The following is a 25,626-nucleotide window of genomic DNA, read 5'->3' as shown; positions in this document are numbered from 1 at the left end:
ATTTCCAGAAAACAAGTAACTTGATGTCCTGACTTTCCCCCTATGTCATTGAAAAAAATCATTTTTTTTTTGTTTTGTTTAAACAGATGCAAATGGATGCAACGAATATGGTAAAAATATAGTCAAGAAAATATGATAAATAAAAAAATAGCAAATAAATATAAATAAATATAATAAAATAAGCAAAATTCTAAAAATTCTTTACGATGCATCCGATTTTATCAGTTTTGTTTGTCCACAACATGTAGATATAAAAGGATTACAAAACAGGCAGCAAAGTATTAATGGCAGTCGGTGAATTAGGTCAGTCCGCCCTGGCGGTGGTGTATGTGCGGGGCGACATGGCGGGGTGACTGCAGCATGTGTCGGGGTGAATACATTAAAGTCTGTAGAACTCTTGTGAATTACAGAATCTCGGTTGGGGGGGGGGGGTGTTTATTCTCTGATAGGACACAAGTGGGATTAAGAGATCAGTCACATTGCTGCCTCCCCGTGCTGCGTCCCCCATCGCACATCTGTCTCTTTCTGTCTCTCATGGAAGATCTGATCGGAGATGGATTCGTCCCTCATACACCAAGGCTACCTCAAGAAATATGGTGAGTGGGTAGTGAGCGGACGTTGGGGGGCCGCACCGGATCAGGGGTGATAACACACAGGGATGAGGGGATTTCTGATGCAGATGTTACATAACCGAACTTTTTGTATAGTTGCATCTCTATAGTCTACATCATATATAGGGTTAGTATATGTGTGTAATATGTGTCAGTAGGTGAAAAATCTGCCTGCGGCTCTCAGGACCTGCTGGGGGTTGTAGTTCCGCAGTAACACTCTACATCCATGTAAGAGTGTACATGTACGGAGACTGCTCACTACAGCTGTCTATCTTGTGCTGTTGGGTATATGGCTTATGGGGTCTGCTTGTACTGTTGCTATTTTAAATAAGGTTTAGTTGCAATTCCGGACACAACCTACAGACACATGGTGGCGCTGTTTCGGAAAGGAAGCAGCTCTGTTTGTCTGTTCTCAAACAGCAACTTTAATTGATCACATCTGCAGATTTTACAACATATGTACATAAGATGGGAGATAGATAGATGATTGATAGATTTATAGATAAGAAATAGATAGAAAGATAATAGATAAATAGATAGATAATAGATAGAAAGATAGATAATAGATAGATAGATAGACACAGTTGAAAGTTTCCATACATTATATAAAAAGACACATATGAATGTTTTTCTCAATATCTGACATGAAATCAGAATGAACCTTTCCCGTTTTAGGTCAATTAGGATTACAATAATTTTTAATATTTGCCAAATGCCAGAATAATGAGAGAGAGAGAGAATATTTGAAGGCATTTTTATTGCTTACTGCAAAGTCAAAAGTTTACATACACTAACATTACTATGCCTTTAAACAATTCTGGACTGCCCATGTGATGATGTCATGTGTTTGGAAGCTTCAGATTTTTTGGCAACATCTGAGTTAATTAGAGACACACCTGTGGATGTATTTTAACCCCTTAAGCCCCAAGGGTGGTTTGCACGTTAATGACCAGGCCAATTTTTACAATTCTGACCACTGTCACTTTATGAGGTAATTACTCTGGAACGCTTCAACGGATCCCCCTGATTCTGAGATTGTTTTTTCGTGACATATTGTACTTCATGATTGTGGTAAAATTTCTTCGATATCACTTGCGTTTATTTGTGAAAAAAACGGAAATTTGGGGAAAATTTAGAAAATTTTGCAATTTTCAAAATTTGAATTTTTATGCCCTTAAATCAGAGCGATATGTCACACAAAAGAGTTAATAAATAACATTTCCCACATGTCTACTTTACATCAACACAATTTTGGAATCAAAATTTTTTTTGTTAGGGAGCTATAAGGGTTAAAAGTTGACCAGCGATTTCTCATTTTTCCAACAAAATTTACAAAACCATTTTTTTAGGGACCACATCACATTTGAAGTCACTTTGAGAGGTCTTTATGACAGAAAATACCCAAAAGTGACACCATTCTAAAAACTGCACCCCTCAAGGTGCTCAAAACCACATTCAAGAACTTTATTAACCCTTCAGGTGCTTCACAGGAATTTTTTGAATGTGAAAGAAAAAAACGCCTGGGGGTTGAATGTGAAACGCCTGGGGGTTCCAAGTGCTCACTATGCATCTAGATAGGTGCCTTTGGGGGTCTAGTTTCCAAAATGGGGTCAATTGTGGGGGTGCTCCAATGTTTGGGCACACAGGGGCTCTCCAAACACAACATGATGTCCGCTAACAATTTGAGCCGACAATTTGTTAGCGGATACCATGTTGCATTTGGAGAGTCCCTGTGTGCCCAAACATTGGAGCTCCCCCACAAGTGACCCCATTTTGGAAACTAGACCCCCCAAGGCACCTATCTAGATGCATAGTGAGCACTTGAAACCCCCAGGTGTTTCACAAATTGATTCATAAATATGAAAAAGTGTTTTTTTTTTTTCACTTTTTCATTTTTACAAATCAATTTGTGAAGCACCTGGGGGTTCCAAGTGCTCACTATGCATCTAGATAGGTGCCTTGGGGGGTCTAGTTTCCAAAATGGGGTCACTTGTGGGGGAGCTCCAATGTTTGTGCACGCAGTAGCTCTCCAAACGCAACATGGCGTCCGCTAACAATTTGAGCCGATTTTCCATTCAATTTGCTAGCGGACACCATGTCGCGTTTGGAGAGCCCCTGTGTGCCCAAACTTTGGAGCTCCCCCACAAGTGACCCCATTTTGGAAACTAGACCCCCCAAGGCACCTATCTAGATGCATAGTGAGCACTTGGAACCCCCAGGTGCTTCACAAATTGATTCGTAAAAATGAAAAAGTGAAAAAAAAACACTTTTTCATATTTATGAATCAATTTGTGAAACACCTGGGGGTTCCAAGTGCTCACTATGCATCTATGCATCTAGATAGGTGCCTTGGGGGGTCTAGTTTCCAAAATGGGGTCACTTGTGGGGGAGCTCCAATGTTTGGGCACACAGGGACTCTCCAAATGCTACATGGTATCCGCTAGCAAATTGTCGGCTCAAATTGTTAGCGGACATCATGTTGAGTTTGGAGAGCCCCTGTGTGCCCAAACATTGGAGCTCCCCCACAAGTGACCCCATTTTGGAAACTAGACATCCCAAGGCACCTATCTAGATGCATAGTAAGCACTTGGAACCCCCAGGTGCTTCACAAATTGATTCGTAAAAATGAAAAAGTGAAAAAAAAAACACTTTTTCATTTTTACGAATCAATTTGTGAAGCACCTGGGGGTTCCAAGTGCTCACTATGCATCTAGATAGGTGCCTTGAGGGGTCTAGTTTCCAAAATGGGGTCACTTGTGGGGGAGCTCCAATGTTTGTGCACGCAGTAGCTCTCCAAACGCCACATGGCGTCCGCTAACAATTTGAGCCGATTTTCCATTCAATTTGTTAGCGGACACCATGTCGCGTTTGGAGAGCCCGTGATGTGCCTAAACAGTGGAGCTCCCCCACAAGTGACCCCATTTGGGAAACTATACCCCTCAAGGATTTTATTAAGGTGTATAGTGAACATTTTGAACCCAGAGGTACGACACAGAATTTGTTTACATTAGGTCATCATATTGAATAAGTTGTCATTAGTCTTGAGCGCAAGTGCTCGCTACTTGAGTTTGCATCGGGTACTCAGGTATGCACCATGTACAGCGTGTGCTCGAGTGACATGCTCGAGTCCCTGCTCCGCATGTTTCACGGTTATTAGACACACAAAAAAAAACATGCGGGGATCGCTCGTGCATGGCAGGCAATCCCCGTAAAGTTTTTTTGGCCGCGAAGCATATGGGGCAGAGACTCGAGCATGTCACTCAAATACCCACGATACTCAATGCATACCAGAGCACCCAATGCTTCTCAAGTAGCGAGCACTTGCGCTCAACACTAGTCGCCATATCGTCATCTTTTTTCTTACTTTTGAAAAAAATCACAACCCTAACCCCAACCCTAACCCCAACCCCAGCCCTAACCGTAGCACAACCCTAACCGTAGCACAACCCTAACCGTAGCACAACCCTAACCGTAGCACAACCCTAACCCTAGCCCAATCCTAACCCAAGAGTTTATTTTTGACGCCGTTCCTCGTGCGGTATAAGTGATTAGACGACTTTATTCTTTGGGTCGGTGTGATTACAGCAATACCAGAATCATATGGGGTTTTTATGACTGACAGCTGTCACACACAAAAATACGCATTTTTTGTAAAATCTAGTTTTTGCATCGCCATATTTTGAGAGCTATAATTTTTCCAGATTTTGGCAGACAGTCATGTGACGGCTCGTTTTTTGCGGGATGAGTTGACGTTGTTATTGGTGCCATTTTCAGGCACGTGACATTTTTTGATCGCTTTCTATTCCGATTTTTGGGAGGCAGAATAAACAAAAACCAACAATTCAGGAATTGTTCTTTTTTTTTTTATTCTGTTCCGCGTGTGGTAAAAGTGATAAGGCAGCTTTATTCTTCGGGTCAGTACGTTTACAGCGGTACCACATTTATATCGTTTTTCTATGTTTTGCACTTTTACATAATAAAAGCAATTTTATAGAAAAAAATATTTTTTAGCATAGCTTTATTCTGAGAGCTATAACTTTTTTATTTTTCGGCTGATGGAGCTGTATGTCAGCTTGTTTTTTGCGGGACGAGATGTCGTTTTCAGCGGTACCATTTTTATTTATATTCGTCTTTTTGATCGCGTGTTATTCCATTTTTTATTTGGCGGTATGGTGATAATGCATTGTTTTTTGCTTCGTTTTTTTTTTTTTTTTTTACCGTGTTCACTGAAGGGGTTAACTAGTGGGACAGTTTTATAGGTCAGGTTGTTCCGGACGCGGCGATACCAAATATGTGTACTTTTATTGTTTTTTTTGTTTTTTTTTTATAATAATATTTATTGATGGGTACATTATATTTTTATTTTTGGTGGATTATTTTATTTTATTTTTTTTTTATATTTTTGCAATTTTTTTTTTTTTTTTTTTTCACTTACTGACAGTTTTTATACTTTATTACTTTGTCCCACTATGGGACTTTCACTTTTTTTTCTCTGATCGCCTGCATGGCACAGGAATGCAGCACCATCCCTGTGTCATACAGGCTATCAGCGCTGCACAGTGAGAAGATTGTTTGGAGATGCACTGCGCATGTCCAAACAATCTTCCTGCTGTCTGGTGACCCGGATGTTGTCATGACGACATCGGGTCGTCATGGCAACACCCGGGAAGCCTCTCCAGACAGCGCTGGAAGCTGGAAGAGGAGGTGAGTATCTGCGATCACCTCCCCTTGCCCCCGCAATGCTGCGATCGGCTGCGATCGACTTCGATCGCAGCATCGCAGGGGTTAATGTGCTGGGAGCGGTGCAGGACCGCTCCCTGCACATAGTACCGGGTGTCAGCTGTGACAATCAGCTGACACCCGGCGGCGATCGCGCCCGCACCGCCTGTGTGCGCGCGCGATCGCGATGACGTACTAATACGGGTCTGGCTCTTAAGTCCCAGGGCACAGATGCGTATTAGTACGTCAGATGTTATTAAGGGGTTAATGCACACCTGAAACATGCTGCTTCTTTGTGTAGCATCATGGGAATGTCTAAAGAAATCAGCCAAGATATCAGGAAGAGAATTGTGGACTTGCACAAGTCTGGCTCATCCTTGGGTATAATTTCAAGATACCTGTAGGTGCCTCGTTCATCTGTGCAAACAATTATACGCAAGTAGAAACAAGATGGGAATGTCCAGCCATCATACCGCTCAGGAAGGAGACAGGTTCTGTGTCCCAGAGATGAACATGCTTTGGTCCAACATGTGCATATCAACCCAAGGACAAAAGCAAAAGACCTTGTGAAGATGATGGCGGAAGTTGGTAAGATTGTGTCAATATCCACAGTGAAACAAGTACTGTATCAACATGGGCAGAAAGGCCACTCTGCCAGGAAGAAGCCATTACTCCAAAAGAAACATAAAAAAGCCAGATTAATGTTTGCAAATGGACACAGGAACAAAGACCTTCATTTTTGGAGACATGTCCCGTGGTCTGATGAAACTAAAATTGAACTTTTTGGGCATAATGACCATCGTTACGTTTCGAGGAAAAAAGGAGAAGCTTGGAAGCCTTAGAACACCATCCCAACTGTGAAACACGGGGGTGGCAGCATCATGTTGTGGGGTTGTTTTGCTGCAGGAGGGACTGGTGCACTTCACAAAATAGATGGCATCATGAGAAAAGAAGATTATGTGGCAATACTGAAGGAACATCTCAAGACATTAGCCAGGAAGTTAAAGCTTGGGTGGAAATGGGTCATACAAATGGACAATGATCCGAAGCATACTGCCAAAATTATAACAAAGTGACTTAAGGATAACAAAGTCAATGTTTTGGAGTGCCCATCACAAAGCCCTGATCTCAATCCTATTGAAAATTTATGGGCAAAGCTGAAAAGGTAGGTGCGAGCAAGGCGACCTACAAACCTGGATCAGTTACACCAGTTTTATCAGGAGGAATGGGCCCAAATTCCGACCAACTATTGTGAGAAGCTTGTGGAAGGATATCCCAAACGTTTCATCCAAGTCATTCAGTTTAAGGACAATGGCACCAAATACTAATGAAATGTATGGAAACTTTTGCCTTTGCAGTAAGTAATAAAAATGCCTTAAAACATTCTCTCTCTCTCTCTCTCTCATTATTCTAGCATTTGGAAAATATTAAAAATTATGGTAATCCTAATTGACCTAAAACAGGAAAGGTTTATTCTGATTTCATGTCAGATATTTAGAAAAACATGTATATGTGTCTTTTTATATAATGTATGTAAACTTCTGGATTCAACTGTAGATAGATAGATAGAAACAAAAAATGGAAGCAGCCCTCCACAAATAGTGAAAATGATATGACTTCAGTAGCCCATGGGGCGATGTGTCGGTAATAGTATGAACCTTTCTCACACTATGAACCGAATCATCATCACGTGGGTCATTAAATTCCTATAATTTGCGGAGAGCTGCTTCCATCTTTTGTTTCTACTATTCAGGTCAGGTTTATGCCTGGGAAGCTTTGCTCCCCCATTTGCTTTTTTTATATATATAACTGTTTTCTTTTTTCTAGCTAGATAATCAATCCTCCATTTTTGCATCTTTTAGCCCCAGCCCCTTCATATCTGTGATCCGATGTCTTATTTCAGAGAAATCAACATTTTCTTGATATGTAAATGAGCTGTTAAGATCAATGGGTTGGACATAGATCTCTCTTAGAATCTGGCTACAGAGTTTATTTTAGATTAAAGCGGACGTTACCAGCGTGAGACATGTAGATCAGGAAAGCAGACTATCAGTCATTACATGTCTCACACTGGTAACACCTCCTTCCGTTTACAATAAGCTTTGGAGGCAGATTCTCGGAGAGATCTATGTCCGGCCCAGCTAATTTACATATTAAGACAAACGTGGATTTCTCTGGAATAAAACATTGGATCACCGATATCAAGGTATCGTTTTATTCAGATTTCTATGGCCTACATGCCCATATAGACGGCTTAGGAGGGTTGATCCTACTGACAGATTCCCTTTAAATTTTTTGTTTTGTTATATATTATAGGTAGCTTAAAAAGTCATGGCCATTAGTTTTGAAGATGGCAGATAAGAGTTGGTCACAAGCTGCACAGAAAGAGTGGAGCTCGGACATACCGTATGTTATGTGCCATTCAGAAAGTCACTCTTTGCACGCACCGGAGGGATACATGCCCTTTAATCTATTTTTACCTCCTGCCTCTGCTCAGTGCCTGTGTATATTATGTGTTCTGCGGAAGATTAGTCTCACTGCTACGGATATAATTGTGTTTTAATCCATAGGAACTGCTTCTGAGCTCCGGGAATGTTTTGTAATCTGCGGGGCACGTCTGAAGGCTCAGATTTAATATGAGAAAGAGATGTACCACAGTGATGGACAGATGTGTTTGCAAATTCATGTGTAGATGCGTGCCGATGTTCAACACAAAGGGGAAGAAATTTAAAGAGACTAACAGAAAATGTTACATGTAGAAAAGACAAAAAGCAAACTAAAGGTTATTAATAGTGATGAGCGAGTATGTTCTGTTTACTGTTCGGATGTATCTTCAGCGTGCTCGGGTGTTATGTTTGAATCACGCTGTGTATATGATTCGCGACTGTTTGACAGCTTTAATACATGTCAGGGATGCCTGTTTCTTGACATGTATTAAAGCCTTCCATTTCATTGCAGTATGTCTATCAAGCTATTCACATTAGGTCTCTGTGAAGAATTGTATTATTCAATTACAGGTCTGCTATTTAAAACCGTGGTTCTCTGTCAGACGTATCACATATAACTGCGTTCCAAAATCAGACATTTCTCGTGAACGTGGTAAATATTGTTCTCCATTTAAAATGGGCAAGGTGCGTGGCAAGGGATGGGGAAGTGGACATGATGGTGATGGTGCATGCGGAGGTCGAGGACGTGGCTGTGGGCAAGCTGAAATTGTGCCACAAAAACACCCACATATTGTCACTCAACCTTTCTGTCCCAGTTACTAGGGGACCGCAGCACACCACTATTGAACCCAGAGCAGTGTCAAAAGATTATTGGTTAGATAGCAGATAATGCTTCCAGTCACTTTGTCACCACCACTAACCCACTGTCTTCCATACGGTCAAGTCTTGGTAGCCCTGAGTCTGGACCGCATATACCTCACCATGATCCTCCTTCCTCCCACCATGCCGAGTGCCTGGGGACAACTGATCCCACACTTGTTCACTCAGAAGAGCTGTTCACTTTTTCATTTGTAGATTTGGGCCTCTCGCCCGGCCAGCTTCAAGCGAGTCAAGAGGTGAACGCATGTAGCAATGCCCAAATATTGGAGCAGCCACGGTCACACGAAGGCGATGGTGGGAAAGTGCAATTACTGTCGCAAGAGGTGGATGATGATGATGAGACACAATTGCCAGAAAGTTAGGAGGAGGACCAGGGTGCAGAAGTGGAAGACGAGGTAGTGGATCATATAGTAACTGGCCCAACCTGGCAGGAGGACATGCAGGGCGAGGACAGCAGCACACAGGGGGAGGGAGGCATAGCACCACAACAGGCAGGAAGAAGTAGTGTGTTGGCCGCAGACACAAGGTGGGAAAGCGTTCCTCGTAACACCAACATGACGAAAGTTGCCAGTACAAATGTTAGGTCTTCCCGAGTCTGGTTGTTTTTTAAAGACTCTGCAGATAACCACAAAAAGGCCATTTGCACCACCTGCCAGGCCAGCATCAGCAAGGGTAGCAAAATTAGCAGCCTGACCACCACCCAGCATGATCAGGCACATGGCAGCAAAGCACCCGACTAAGTGGGCCGAACCCCAGGGTTCAGAAACAGTGTCTGTGGGTGACAACACTGCTTTTTCTGCTGTTGTGCGTGCATGCCACTCCCCTGTCCATGGCGCATGCGAAGATGCCTCCCTCCCTGCACCTGTCATTGCATACTCTTAACTAGCACCATCAGCAACCACATCCACATCCTTGTCCCAGCGCAGCGTTCAAGAAGTTGTACACTACTTTAGATTGCCCCTCTAATGTATCGCCCTGGGGCCCCTAAGACTTTTTGTAAATACCTTCGATTGCAGATAATACCTGTGAGCGGTGCTATCGGTGGCCGCTCACAGGCATCACGTGACCCCGAGCTGTTGTCACGTCAAGTGAGGCGTGACTCAGCCCTGGGGTCCCCACGGTGGCTGCTGGGTTGTAGGTGGGGTTATCCCCCCATGTCACACCCAGCATCCACCGTGCGCTTTCCCAATGAATGGGGAGAGGCACAGCGTGTGGTGGATGCCTGGTGTGATGGGGGTAACCCCTCCCACAGCCTGGCATCTACCGTGGAACCAGGAAGAAAAAGACCCCCAGCTGCTGACAGTGTGGCACCCCTGGGGTTCAGTCGCCACAGAGGTACTGCATCTCACCCAGAGGTGTGGTGCCCCACTCTCAGGTAAGGAGGGAGTACTGCCCCTGACCCACCCACCTGCATCCAACACTACACCATTCCAGACCAGCAGGAGGGGCAAGATGCCTGCGTACAGTGCTGAGCCCTGTCCCTCGTTGGAAGGGGGGAACCAAGAGAGGGGGAACCATGTAGTGGGTGTGGGTGGAGGAAGTAGATCAGGGGAGCACCGTCAGAAGGAGTATGAAAGGAAGGTAGAAGGCTATAGAACAGGCTAGTCTCCTGCTCCAGTGCTGGGAGCAGGAGGGCAGTTCAATCAGAGCCAGTCCTGCTCAGGAGAGCAGTGGAGGAGGTCCAGGCTCCTGGCTCCAGTGCTTGGAGCAGGAGTTGAGAGGAGTGGGGCCTAGTAAGAGAGGCCCAGGAGAGAGAGTGAGAGAGGACGGGAGCAGAGGGAAGGCACCAGAGACAGAGGGGATCCAAGGGGCATGGGGAGTGCTGGAAGCCACCACTGCGCGCGAATCTACACGGACGTAGAGAGATCAGGCCGCAGAGGGGACCGGCCTGTAAACTGTGGAGAAGAATCAGGCTCAGCTAGACAATCGGAGGCTACTGTACTTTCAAGGTGCAGCTGCCCACTACCACAATTACATCACCAAAAATGTGACCGCATAGGTTCCAGGGGACTGCCCGTCGCCCGACAAGATCCGAGGCTACCGGCTTGGGACACTGATTGTGAGGCACAGGGCAGGAGGGTGAGAGCCAGCGCAGGAAGACGGCCGAGGAAGGAACATAGAATGGGGTCCCGTTTAAGTACTCCTGAAATACCTGAGAGCTGCTGAATCCCTTCTTTGGTGAACGCAGAACGACGTGGGTGTTACGGATCCGGGTGGTGGAACCTCTGTACTGCGGTGCATGGAGGGACCAGAGGGGCGTAACTAGGTATCAACTCGGACCGACCAAGGTCGTACGGTGGCTCAATCGACTCCATGACCAGGGAAGGACCGAGCAGAGGGACCAGGTGCTGCTCTGGGACCAACCTTGTATGAGATGACCGGTACAGCAGATGAGCACGGCAGGCAGGCTGACGGGTGATCTGGGCAGACGGACTGGCAGATACGGCAGGAAATAAGCAGGAGTCTCCAGGTAGGCTGTCTGGTAGGCACGGCAGGTAACAGGCAGGTGCTTCTAGGTAAGCAGGTTGGCAGGCACGGCAGGTAACAGGCGGGAGCCTCGAGGTAGGCTGGCTGGTAGGCACGGCAGGTAACAGGCATGTGCTTCCAGGTAAGCGGGCTGGCAGGCACGGCAGGTAACAGGCAGGAGCCTCCAGGTAGGCTGGCTGGTAGGCACGGCAGGTAACAGGCAGGTGCTTCCAGGTAAGCGGGCTGGCAGGCACGGCAGGTAACAGGCAGGAGCCTCCAGGTAGGCTGGCTGGTAGGCACGGCAGGTAACAGGCAGGTGCTTCCAGGTAAGCGGGCTGGCAGGCATGGCAGGTAACAGGCAGGTGCTTCCAGGTAAGCAGGCGGGCAGGGCCTATAGACAGACTGGCGGACTGGTCTGTAGACAGACTATCGGGCTGGAGAGTAGACAAGCTGGTGGACAGGACTGGTAGTCAGGCTGGCGGACTGGACTTGTAGTCAGGCTGATGGACTGGACTTGTAGTCAGGCTAGCAGCGGGACCTGAGGGCTGAAGCAGAGTTTAACACACAAAGCTACAACCTTGCACGGGAACCTCCATTTTGGAGGAGGTGCCTTATATATGAGAGGTCCTCCGGCCATTGGCCGGGGACTCCTTAGGACGGCGCGCGCGGCCCCTTTAAGAGGGAGGGAGCACGCGCGCCCTAACCACAGTGCCCTGGAAGCTGTGCACACCGGCAGCAGCAGAAGCAGGAGCGCCAGAGGACGCCGGGCGGGGAGCGCGGCGGTAAGAGGGACGGCGTCTCTGCCTGTCAGGAGGCAGAGACGCCGATACTACAGTACCCCCCCATTACGCCCCCTACTTTTTTAGGCCTGAAAGAAATTTTTTAAGCAGAAGCGGGGCGTGGATGTTCTCCCTGTGTTCCCAAGTTCTCTCCTCTGGGCCAAACCCCTTCCAATCCACCAGAAAATAGGTTTTTCCTCTTACCCTCTTGGTGACCAGAATGCTCTCTACCTCATAGACGTCCTCAGCGGAGACCGGAGCTGGGGAGGTACCTAGATTGTCGGAAAAAGAATTAAGCACAACTGGTTTAAGGAGAGATACGTGGAAGGAGTTGGGAATCCGTAAGGTGGCCGGGAGTTTCAACTTGTAGGCTACTGGGTTGATTTGCTTGAGGACTTCAAATGGACCGATGAACCGTGGACCCAACTTATAGGAGGGTATTTTGAGACTAATATGTTTGGAGGAGAGCCAAACCTTGTCTCCTGGACATAATTGAGGCGGATTCAGACGTCTCTTATCCGCATGTCTCTTCATCCGCTCGGAAGATTGAAGAAGTGCGGATCTAGTGTCCTCCCAAATAGTGGAAAATTCGCTGACCAGAGACTCTGCGGCAGGGTTGTCCACTGAAGCTTAAACGGGAAACGGAATCCTGGGATGTTGCCCGTAGACCAAAAAGAACGGGGACTTGGAAGAAGATTCGCTCTCATGGTTGTTATAGGAGAACTCGGCCCATGGTAGGAGCTCCACCCAATCGGTATGGTGAGCGTTGACGAAGTGCCGGAGGAAGCTGGTAAGGATCTGGTTGATACGTTCCACTTGGCCATTGGACTGCGGATGGTAAGCAGAGGAGAAATTGAGGGTGACATCCAGCAGCTTACACGTAGCTCTCCAGAAGCGCGAAGTGAACTGGATCCCCCGATCAGACACAATGTGGAGGGGTAGGCCGTGGAGACGAATGATGTGATGGATGAAGTCCTTAGCCAGCACAGATGCTGACGGGAGACCAGGCAGAGGGATGAAGTGGGCCATTTTAGAAAGGCGGTCGGCGACCACCCAAATGACCATTCAACCGGCAGAAACAGGAAGATCAGTAATAAAGTCCATAGCAATGTGTAGCCACGGGGCAGCGGGTACTGGAAGAGGCAGGAGACGGCCGACTGGAAGATGTCTGGGAACCTTGTTGCGGGCACAGGACGAACAGGCCGTGACAAAGGCTACCACATCCTGGCGCAGGGTAGGCCACCAGTAATGCCAGGTGATGAGCAGGTAGGTCTTCTTCTGGCCAGCATGGCCGGCTAGTTTGGATGAATGACTCCAGTGAAGAACCTTCTTACGATCCGGAACCGCTACAAACGTCTTACCGGGTGGGAAACGAGACAGGTCCAAGGGGCCACATTCATCACTTTGGAGGGATCAATTATATGCATAGGCTCCTCTTCTTGATCGGAAGACAGGAAGGATTGGGACAAGGCGTTGGCTTTAACGTTCTTGTCCGCTGGGCGGTAATGTAGGGTAAAGTTGAAGCGGGCGAAGAACAAAGACCACCGGGCCTGACGTGGATTGAGTCTTTGGGCATTCTGTAGATAAGCCAGGTTTTTGTGGTCAGTATAGATGACCACCGGGTGCAGAGTCCCCTCGAGCAGGTAACGCCACTCCTCCAGCGCCAATTTGATGGCTAGCAGTTCTCGGTCTCCTATTGAGTAGTTGCGCTCAGACGAGGAGAAGAGCTTGGAGAAGAAGCCGCAGGTTACCATTCTCCCGCATGAAGATTTCTGGGTGAGCACCGCTCCTGCTCCGGAATAGGAAGCATCAACCTCCAGAAAGAACTGTTTGTTGCTATCTGGATGGTGCAGCACAGGGGCAGAAGAGAAGGCTTGTTTTAAGGAGAGGAAGGCCTCCTCCGCTTCGGACGGCCATTCCTTAGGATTTGCTCCCTTTCGGGTGAGCGCAGAGATGGGAGCAGTCCGGGAAGAGAAATGTGGGATGAAGAGACGGTAATAGTTGGCAAAGCCCAGGAATCGCTGAATCGCCTTCAACCCCTCCGGACGGGGCCACTTTAAGACGGCAGAGACCTTCTCGGGGTCCATCCGTAGACCTGTCTTAGAGATAATATAGCCCAGGAACGGAAGAGATGTCTGCTCGAAGAGGCATTTCTCAAATTTTGCATATAGGTGATTCTGCCTGAGCCTAAGCAGGACCTGACGAACATCTCTCTGGTGTGTAGGAAGATCCAGAGAGAAGACCAAGATGTTGTCCAGGTACACCACTATGCAAGAATATAAGAGGTCACGGAAGATGTTGTTAACTAATTCTTGGAAGACGAAGGGAGCATTACAGAGACCGAAGGGCATCACACGGTATTCATAGTGACCGTCCCGGGTATTGAATGCCATCTTCCACTCGTCTCCTTGGCGGATCCGGACCTAGTTATACGCCCCACGAAGATTGAGCTTGGTGAAGATCTTTGTGCCTTTAAGGCAGTCAAACAGCTCAGAGATGAGCGGCAGGGGGTATTTGTTTTTGATGGTAATTTGGTTGAGTCCTCTATAATCGATACAGGGGCATAGTGAACCGTATTTCTTTTTTTACGAAGAAGAATCCGGCTCCAGCCGGGGAGGAAGATTTCCGGATGAATCACCTAGCCAGATTTTCTTTGATGTACTCCGACATGGACCGGGTTTCGGCCAACGACACCGGGTAAATACGCCCACGGGGTGGAGTGGCACCGGGTACCAGGTCGATAGGGCAATCATATGGCCTATGAGTTGGCAGTGTCTCTGCCTCCTTCTTGTAGAAGACATCAGCATAGGACCAGTAAGGTGCCGGAAGACCAGGTAAATTAGCCGGAGTAGGTGGAGGTCGAGCCGGGCGAACCGGAACCAGGCAGGTCTCATGGCAATCCTGCCCCCAAAGGAGCACCTCACCGGATTGCCAATTCAGAACGGGTTCATGTCTCTGTAGCCAGGGTAGACCTAGCAAAAGGGGGTGAGAGAGTCCGGAAAGCACATGGAAGGTAATCCTCTCTGAGTGCAGCATTCCCACCTGCAGGGTTACGGGCTCTGTGACGAGCAAGATGGTCACCGGAAGGAGTCTTCCATCCACGGAAGCGACTACCAATGGTTCAGCCAGAGGTTTGGTAGGAATCTGATACTTCTCTACAAGGGACTGGGAAATGAGATTCCCAGCGGCTCTGGAGTCCAGATGTGCGGTTTCAAAGAAGCAGTTCTCCCCACAGGAGATAGAGACGGACAAAGTCAAGAACGGAGAGGATTTACTGTTGCCTAGGATGACCTCTTCGAGCAGTCCTAGACACTGAAGTTTCCCTGCTTCACTGGACAGGAGCTGATCAGGTGCTCCTTACTACCACAGTAGAAACAGCTCCCCTCGGCTCGGCGTGTTTCTTGGCGAGAATTGACCATCTTGGTCTGGTCGATCTGCATAGGTTCGGGAGAGCGTGCCCGGGGAGTTGCTGTTTGGGAAGCCGGTTTCTGGAAAACAGGAGCAAGACGGGGAAATCTTCTCTCCCGGGTAGTCTCCTTAGCACGTTCTAGGAAACGGATGTCAATCCAGGTAGCTAGTGACACCAGGTCATCCAGGGTGGTAGGAATGTCCCGGCTGGCTAACTCGTCCTTAATCCGAAAGGAACGACCCTCCCAGAAGGTGGACACCAGGGCCTCATTGTCCCAGGCAAGCTTAGAAGCGAGGGTACGGAACCGTATGGCATACTGGCCCACGGTGAGACTCCCTTGGCGGAGATGGAGCAATGAGGAGGCAGTAGAAATCCTTCGTCCGGGTTCATCAAAGACCCTCCGGAAGGCAGTGAGGAAAGCCAGAAGATTGGACACCAGGGAATCCCCTCTCTCCCATAGAGAGTTTAGCCATGCCAATGCTTCCCCGGTGAGGTGAGACATGATGAACGCCACCTTGGCCCAGTCGAAGGGAAACTGATGTGGCAGAAGTTCAAAGTGTAGCGTGCACTGGTTCAGAAACCCCCGACATAGGATGGGGTCACCTCCAAAACGAGGAAGCACAGAAAGCCGGGGTCCTAGGCTGGATGCCGTGGTAATGGTAGGCAGCGGTGCTGCCGGAGCGGGTGTCGCTCGACTTGAGGCGGACACAGGTGGAACAGACAGCGTGTCCAGGTGAGAGTTGACAGACCGCAGGTAGGTCAGCATGGTTTCCTGTTGGGATCTCTGACGAGAAACCTCCTGGTACAGGTCAGCAAGCGAAGGGGCCTGGGGGCCACCAGGTTCCATGGCCGGTGCAAACTGTTACGGATCCGGGTGGTGGAACCTCTGTGCTGCGGCGAAAGGAGGGACCAGAGGGGCGTAACTAGGTATCAACTCAGACCGACCAAGGTCGTACAGCGGCTCAATCTACTCCATGACCAGGGAAGGACCGAGCAGAGGGACCAGGTGCTACTCTGGGATTGACCTTGAATGAGAGCAGGTGACTCCCCCGGGTCAAAAGGCAGGGACTGACCGGTACAGCAGATGAGCATGGCAGGCAGGCTGACGGGTGATCCGGGAAGACGGACTGGCAGACACGGCGGGTAACAAGCAGAAGCCTCCAGGTAGGCTGGCTGGTAGGCACGGCAGGTAACAGGCAGGTGATTCCAGGTAAGCGGGCTGGCAGGCACGGCAGGTAACAGGTGGGAGCCTCCAGGTAGGCTGGCTGGTAGGCACGGCAGGTAACAGGCAGGTGCTTCCAGGTAAGCGGGCTGGCAGGCACGGCAGGTATCAGGCAGGATCCTCCATGTAAGCAGGCTGGCAGGCACGGCAGGTAACAGGCAGGTGCTTCCAGGTAAGAAGGCGGGCGGGGCCCATAGACAGACTGGCGGACTGGACTGTAGACACACTGTCGGGCTGGAGAGTAGACAAGCTGGCGGACAGGACAGGTAGTCAGGCTGGCGGACTAGACTTGTAGTCAGGCTGACGGACTGGACTGGTAGTCAGGCTAGCAGCGGGACCTGAGGGCTGAAGCAGAGTTTAACACACAAAGCTACAACCTTGCACGGGAACCTCCATTTTGGAGGAGGTGTCTTATATATGAGAGGTCCTCTGACCATTGGCCGGGGACTCCTGAGGACGGCGCGCGTGACCCCTTTAAGAGGGAAGGAGCTCACGCGTGCGCCCTAAGCACAGTGTCCGGGAAGCTGTGCGTGCCGGCAGCAGCAGAAGCAGGAGCGCCGGAGGACGCTGGGCGGGGAGCGCGGCGGTAAGAGGGACGGCGTCTCTGCCTGTCAGGGGGCAGAGACTCCGATAGTACAGTGGGTGGTTATAAAATGGCAGTTGTAACCAGGAGCAGTGTGATAACTGTGAGTAAAATCTGAAGACTGCACCCCACTGTGTCCTTGAATAATTGCTGTGCCATTACCAGCCCTGCACTACACAGCACCAGCAACATCTACCTCATAACATCACTATATCCTGCCCTGGGGCTAAACTCTGCCTGTGGAGAGCTGAACCAACTCTGCTATGTCACCATCAGCTCCAGAGGATCTGCACCGCAGCGGCGGCCCCATAGCCGCATACCACAGGTGGCGTCACGAACATTATCTCTTAAAACTTCTTTCTCCTATTACTTTATTCCCCCTTTTATTGACCGCCCTGGGTCACGGACCGGGTCACTGCCACTGTGACATCCCCCAGCATCGACCAGCCCGGCTACCGGGTACCCCACGGCCCAGGGGGCGCATCACCAGCACTTGTTGTGACATCAGTGGATGTCAGAGCTGAGTCACGTGATGCCTGTGAGCGGCCAGTGATAGCTCTGCTCACAGGCATTATCTGCAATGGAAGGTATTTACAAAAAGTCTTAGGGACCCCGGGGGGATACATTGGGGGGTAATCTAAAATAGTGGACAACCCCATTCAGTTGTCCCTACTCCAATCCTTGGAATGCAAGTGCAAATAGGCAGCCAGTGCCCCACAGGCCACACTACTAAATTCACACATTTTGCGAATGCTTGCGCTCGAAATGTTGCCTTTTAGGCTCGTGGAGACGGAAGCTTTCCACAACGTAATAGCGGCGGCTGTCCCTCGGTGCTCGGTCCCCAGCCGCCACTATTTCTCCCAGTGTGCCGTCCCCGCATTACACGAGCACGTGTCCCACATTAGCCATGCCCTCAACAACGCAGTTACTGGGAAAGTCCACCGAACCATGGACACGTGGACAAGTGCTTGCGGGTAGGGGCGATACATCTTGCTGATGACACACTGGGTTAATATAGTGGAAGCCGGAATCCAAGTTGGACCATGGGATGGAACATTCCTCCCGACGCCGAGGATTGCGGGCCGTGGCTCAATCAGAGTTGCCCCACATTCTACAGCTCCTGCTCCGCCTCCTCCTCCTCTTCAGCCTCCATCTCAGAAATTACCACATCAGTCAGAAGCTGGATGCACTGCCGCACTGCCTCGGCCAATCAGCAACAGGCTGTGCTGAAGCTAATATGCTTACTGTTATGATCTGCTACAAGCACTAAGGAAAGACAGGAGATCTGTCCCTACAATAGAACTAAGCTAGATCCCTACGATCTAACGGGGAACCTGATCCTGTGCTCAGACCCGCTAAAGTCCTCAGCTAGTCTGAACGAAGACCTATAGATGTGAGGGAGGGATCCCTACAAGAACTAGGGACTGGGAGAAAGATGGACACCTCCTAGCAGAAATTGTAGCAGTAAAAAGACAAACAAACAACATAGAACATAGAGGTCAAAAGACCTAGCTAAACTGACTGAGAAAGGTAACAAAGCACCTGGCTAGCTTAAGAGTAGAAATAACAATGAAGTCCAGCAAGGCCAGAAGGGCGGAGCAGGATTAAATAGGCAAAAACGGTCATGTGACCAGCATAATAGAACAAACCTAACAGGAGAGTTCTAACAGTACCTCCTCTTCTATGAGGATCCTCCGGATCCCCTAGGCCCAGGCTTATCAGGAAACCTCTTGTGAAACGCTCTGACAAGTCTGGAAGCAGAAACATCATCTGCCCTCACCCATGAGTTATCCTCGGGACCGGAACCCTTCCAAGCGACGAGATACTGCAAGCTCCCTCTATACCGTCTAGAATTAAGGATGCGGGAAATTTCATATTCCCCGTCCTCCACCACAGGAGGAACAGTGGCAGTGGCGTCTCTATCTGATACATAAGCTTTTTTCAATAGAGAAACATGAAACACCGGATTAATCTTCCAGGAGGTAGGAACGTCCAACCGAACAGCAGATTGGTTAACTACCTGAAGCACCTTAAAGGGCCCTACAAACTTGGGACCCAATTTTTTAGAAGGAATCCTCAACCGCAGATTCTTAGAGGACAATCAAACCATGTCACCAACCGTAAACAAAACCTCTTGACGCTTCCTGTCAAAGTACCTCTTAGATTTTTTGTTAGCCTCCTGAAGATTACCACGCACATCCGTCCAAACTCTTTCCAAATCACCGGAAAAACTCTCCTCCTCAGGCACAGCCGATACCAATTTGGAGAATGACCCAAAAGACGGATGTCTCCCAGAACAACAAAAAAAAGGCGAACACCCAGCAGAAGAGGATGTATGGTTGTTAAGAGCAAATTCAGCAAGCGGTAGAAACTCAGACCACCCCTCTTGATTGTCTGCCACAAAACAACGCAAGAACTGCTCAACATCCTGGTTCTTCCTTTCTGTCTGGCCATTAGACTCAGGATGATATCCAGATGAAAATGACAAATGAACTCCCAACCTGTCACAAAAGGCACGCCAAAAACGAGCCACGAACTGAGGTCCCCTATCAGAAACAATGTCAGTAGGAACACCATGGAGTCTGACAATCTCCTTGACAAAGGCCTTAGCGAGTGTCTTAGCGCAGGGCAGTTTGATGAAGGGAATCAAGTGACACATTTTGCTAAAATGGTCCACGACCACCCAGATGACCGTGAAACCCTCAGAGGGGGGAAGGTCAGTAATAAAGTCCATAGCCAGATGTGTCCAAGGTGCACTAGGAACCTCCAGAGGGCAAAGCAACCCCGCAGCAGGAGTATGTGAAGACTTAGATCTAGCACACACAGTACATTGATGCACCCACTTAATGACCTCCTTCTGCCATCCAGGCCACCAAAAACTGCGACCCACAAGTCTCTTGGTCTCAGAAATTCCAGGATGACCTGCCAACCGAGACTCATGACACTCAACAAACAAATCTCTCCTAAAGGTCCTAGGCACAAACAACCTCCCATGGGGAGTGTTAGATGGGGCATTCTCCTGTGCTTTAAGAATCTCATCTTCCAAAACGGAGTCCAATGCAGCAATCACAACACCTTCTTGTAAAATGCTCTCCTCCTCCTCAGCACCGACCATGGGAGAAAAGCTGCGAGACAAAGCATCAGCTTTAACATTCTTGGTACCCGGGATGTAAGTAATGGAAAAATTAAACCGCAAAAAAAAAAGTGCCCACCTAGCCTGACCGGCATTCAAGCGCTTGGCAGCATCAAGATAGATCAGATTTTTATGATCAGTGAAAACCTGAATGGGAAAATCAGCACCTTCCAAGAGATGACGCCAGTGTTCAAATGTGAGTTTAATAGCCAGCAATTCCCGATTACCAATATCGTAATTAAGTTCAGTCTCAGAAAAAAATTTTGAAAAAAAAGCACAGGGATGTACTCCATCCTTGTTTTCCTGAGACAACACCGCACTGACCCCCACAGAAGAAGCATCAACCTCAACCAAAAACGGCTTAGTCACATCAGGCTGCATAAGGATGGGGGCAGAACTGAACCTCTCCTTTAGAAACACAAAAGCTTCAATGGCCCCAGTAGTCCACTGAACCGTATTAGAACCTTTCCTGGTGAAATCGGTCAGTGGTTTAACAATAATAGAAAATTTTTTAATGAATTTTCTGTAATAATTGGCGAAACCCATAAACCTCTGTATCGATTTCAAAGCAATAGGCCTAGGCAATTCCTGCACAGCTTGAACCTTCACCGGGTCCATCTCAAAGCCCTCGCTGGAGATAATGTAGCCCAAAAAACTAATTCTCTGTACAGCGAACTCACATTTCTCCAGCTTAGCAAAAAGCGAATTGTCAATCAATAACTGCAATACCTCACGTACGCTCCGCCAATGAGACTCCAGGTCAGGCGAATAAATCAAAATGTCATCCAAATACACAACCACATTTTTGCCGATCAAAGGTCTAAGGATGTCATTAATAAGATTCTGAAAAAATGCTGGTGCATTGTTAAGACCAAAAGGCATAACCAAATTCTCAAAATGACCCACAGGAATGTTAAAAGCAGTCTTCTATTCATCACCCTCCTTCATGCGCAACAAATTGTATGCCCCCCGGAGATCAATTTTAGAGAACCACTTGGCCCCCACTAACTGGTTAAACAAATCAGGAATCAATGGCAGTGGGTAGGGATTGCGTACAGTAATTTTATTAATCTTGCGAAAGTCCAAACAAGGAAGTAAACCGCCGTCCTTTTTTTTAACAAAAAAAAATCCAACCGCCACAGGTGACTTAGAGGGTCTGATATGACCGGCGGCCAAGCTCGTCTGTATGTATTCCTCCAAAGCCTTTCTCTCAGGAATAGTCAGATTAAATAAACGACTTTTAGGAAGAGTCGCTCCAGGGACAAATTCAATGGTACAATCGAAGTCTCTATGGGGAGGCAAAATTTGAGACTCCTCCTCAGAAAAAACTTTCCAAAAATCCTGAATAGGTACAGGTAATTCCCCTTTATCCACAGCAGCAATGCGCCCGTTACAACACTTGTCATAACACTTAGGGCTCCAGTACTTAATTTCGTTGGTAGACCAATCCAGTACAGGATTGTGCAACTTTAACCAGGGCAACCCCAAAACTACTGGAGAAGGCAAATTATTTAATACCACAAAATCCAAATTTTCTTGGTGAATACCATTAATAGTGAGGGGAAATTCATAAACCTTGTGAGTAACACATTTCAAGGGAGAGCCATCGACAGAAACCACGGCAATAGGGGATGACAAAGGTTTGGGTTTTAAATTAAGTTTTTCCAAGAATCCCCCATCAATCACATTCAGAGTTGAACCACAATCCACAAATACCCGAAATTCAATTAATTCTTCCTGAGCTGCGGTAGTAGCAGAAAGAAATACACCCTTAGTGTTTAAACAGGCTATATGGGCGTAACTGACCCTTTTTTTTTCTTTGTTCATACGAAGCACACAGTTCTTAATGAAATGGTCAGATTTGCCGCAATAAAAGCACAAACCTTCAGAAAACCTGCGGTCTTTTTCCTGAGAGCGGGGTGACATTGCCCCAATCTCCATCGGCTCTCCAGTGTCAGTACAGACCCTCTCAAGACTCGGAGCTGACATGGCAGAGGATTTACTCTCATTAACCCTTGCACGCAGTCTCCTGTCCACCCGTATAGCTAATTGCATTGCCTCCTGCAAGTTTCCAGGTGAAGGATAAGCAATCAGCAGATCCTTAACCCTTTCACCTAGCCCAGCAAGAAACAAACTTTTCAGAGCAGAATCATTCCACCCCACCTGAGCAGACCACTGACGGAAGTGAGTACAATAATTTTCCACATTACCTGATCCCTGCCTCAAATGTCTCAATTCCGTCTCAGCTGATGAGACACGATCAGGATCATCATACAACAACCCCAAAGCAGAAAAAAAACTATCCACTGATCTAAAGCACGGATCACTAGGTTGGAGAGAAAAGGCCCATCCCTGAGGTTCTTTGCGCAAAAGTGACATTATGAACCCTATGCGCTGTGATTCATCACCAGAGGATCTGGGTCTCAAACGAAAATACAATAAACAAGCATTTTTAAATGAAAAAAAATCTTGTTGTTCACCAAAAAATAAATCAGGCAATCGTACCTTTGGCTCCACAAAATGCGCTCCAGAACAGCTATTCACGTGTTGTTGGAGTTCGGCCACCTCCAGAGAGAGTCCCTGCAGGCGTTGAGCCAAATCCTGAACCGACACCATGATGGAAACTGGAGGTCTTTCCTTAGAGAATTTTTTTGGGCTGGACTGACTGTTTTGATCTGCTACAAGCACTAAGGAAAGACAGGAGATCTGTCCCTACAATAGAACTAAGCTAGATCCCTACGATGTAACGGGGAACCTGATCCTGTGATCAGACCCGCTAAAGTCCTCAGCTAGTCTGAACGAAGACCTATAGATGTGAGGGAGGGATCCCTACAAGAACTAGGGACTGGGAGAAAGATGGACACCTCCTAGCAGAAATTGTAGCAGTAAAAAGACAAACAAACAACATAGAACATAGAGGTCAAAAGACCTAGCTAAACTGACTGAGAAAGGTAACAAAGCACCTGGCTAGCTTAAGAGTAGAAATAACAATGAAGTCCAGCAAGGCCAGAAGGGCGGAGCAGGATTAAATAGGCAAAAACGGTCATGTGACCAGCATAATAGAAAAAACCTAACAGGAGAGTTCTAACACTTACTTGACAAACCGCACACCGCTGAAGAGTTGTAGACAGCTCTGAAAGAGCAGGCAGGCTTACACCGCTGAACCTACAACCAGGCATGGTTGCGCGTGACAATTGCCGGAACCTGGTGGGGGCTCTGAAGCGAGGCGAGCTCACACACGTACCATGCCTTGCCTATGTGCTTAACCTTGTGGTTCAGCAGTTTCTCAAAACCTACCTGGAGCTGTCAGATCTGCTTGTCATAGTACGCCGTGTGTATGCCCATTTTAGAAAGTCAGCTACAGCTTCAGCTGCCCTTGTCGTACTGTACATTGCAGATGGATTTGTGAGAAGAGGGCAGTTGTTCACTACAAGCATCAACAGGGCCGTCGCTATTCAGGTCAGACTCCACACATAAGACCTCAGGAGTGGACATGGATGTCAGACATCTGTATCATCCTCCAAAACTTTGAGGTCTCCACCAAGATGGTGAGCAGCGATGATGCCATAATTAGAGTCACCATTCCGATTCTCTGTCTTCTGAAATGCTCGCTACTCACAATTAAAGAGGATGCATTGCTGGCGGACAAGATGAGATGGAGCAAGGAACCATACAGGGTGATTCCACACAGCCCAGCCTCATCTCATCCCAACGTGGATTGGGTGACAATGAGGAAGAGGAAGAACAGGAGCTAGTTTCCTGCGCTATAGACGGTACTACCTGCACAACTGTCATGCCGTCTGTTCAGCGTGGATGGGCTGAGGACAGGGAGGAGGAGGAGGATGAGGAGGAGAGCATGGTCAGTCGTCCTCTTGGTGAGAAAGACAAAAAGAAACAGGAGCGCAATGTGAGGACACCTGAGATTATATGAAAAGTAATTGGAGGCCAAAAGGCCACTCACCCCGACGGTTGTGCACCTTTTCACAACTACGGTGAAAGCCTGAATGCTGTGTTGTCTGGCTGGAGATGCAAAGGAGCCCCGCCGGTTAATGTGCCGCTCCCCAAACACTTCCTGGTTGGTCTCGTGAGTTAATGACTCGCCCAGGGGGATGGGGACGAATCGGTACCCGGGCCTTTGCCTGGCCTTGGGGATGTCGCAGTGGTCGGTGTTAGAACTCTCCTGTTAGGTTTTTTCTATTATGCTGGTCACATGACCGTTTTTGCCTATTTAATCCTGCTCCGCCCTTCTGGCCTTGCTGGACTTCATTGTAATTTCTACTCTTAAGCTAGCCAGGTGCTTTGTAACCTTTCTCAGTCAGTTTAGCTAGGTCTTTTCTATTATTGTTAAACCACTGACCGATCTCACCAGGAAAGGTTCTAATACGGTTCAGTGGACTTCTGAGGCCATTGAAGCTTTTGTGTTTCTAAAGGAGAGGTTCAGCTCTGCCCCCATCCTTATGCAGCCTGATGTGACTAAGCCGTTTTTGGTTGAGGTTGATGCTTCTTCTGTGGGGGTCGGTGCGGTGTTGTCTCAGGAAAACAAGGATGGAGTACATCCCTGTGCCTTTTTTTAAAAATTTTTTTCTGAGACTGAACTTAATTACGATATTGGTAATCGGGAATTGCTGGCTATTAAACTCGCATTTGAACACTGGCGTCATCTCTTGGAAGGTGCTGATTTTCCCATTCAGGTTTTCACTGATCATAAAAATCTGATCTACCTTGATGCTGCCAAGCGCTTGAATGCCGGTCAGGCTAGGTGGGCACTTTTTTTTTCGCGGTTTAATTTTTCTGTTACTTACATTCCGGGTACCAAGAATGTAAAAGCTGATGCTTTATCTCGCAGTTTTTCTCCCATGGTCGGTGCTGAGGAGGAAGAGAGCATTTTACAGGAAGGTGTTGTGATTGCTGCATTGGACTCCGTTTTGGAAGATGGGATTCTGAAAGCACAGGAGAATGCCCCATCTAACACTCCCCATGGGAGGTTGTTTGTGCCTAGGACCTTTAGGAGAGATTTGTTTGTTGAGTGTCATGAGTCTCGGTTGGCAGGTCATCCTGGAATTTCTGAGACCAAGAGACTTGTGGGTCGCAGTTTTTGGTGGCCTGGATGGCAGAAGGAGGTCATTAAGTGGGTGCATCAATGTACTGTGTGCTAGATCTAAGTCTTCACATACTCCTGCTGCGGGGTTGCTTTGCCCTCTGGAGGTTCCTAGTGCACCTTGGACACATCTGGCTATGGACTTTATTACTGACCTACCCCCCTCTGAGGGTTTCACGGTCATCTGGGTGGTCGTGGACCGTTTTAGCAAGATGTGTCACTTGGTTCCCTTCATCAAAGTGCCCTGCACTAAGACACTCGCTAAGGCCTTTGTCAAGGA

General features: G+C 47.9%; 1 protein-coding gene across 1 annotated transcript in view; it reads left to right on the top strand.

Annotated features, from left to right (window-relative positions):
• The first annotated feature begins 472 nt into the window (after positions 1-472).
• LOC141153264 (uncharacterized) overlaps positions 473-25,626 on the top strand; it is a 69,392-nt gene continuing 44,238 nt past the window's right edge. The window contains exon 1 of the mRNA XM_073637969.1: positions 473-596. Within this exon, the coding sequence (XP_073494070.1) occupies positions 554-596 (43 nt within the window). The 5' untranslated portion in view covers positions 473-553. The remainder of the gene's footprint in view (positions 597-25,626) is intronic.

Source organism: Phyllobates terribilis, unplaced genomic scaffold (genome assembly GCF_046119375.1).
Source record: "Phyllobates terribilis strain yellow unplaced genomic scaffold, ASM4611937v1 Scaffold_7__3_contigs__length_470593459, whole genome shotgun sequence".
NCBI lineage: Eukaryota > Metazoa > Chordata > Amphibia > Anura > Dendrobatidae > Phyllobates > Phyllobates terribilis.
Note: the sequence above shows the minus strand (reverse complement) of the source record. Positions and strands in the feature narration are given on the sequence as shown.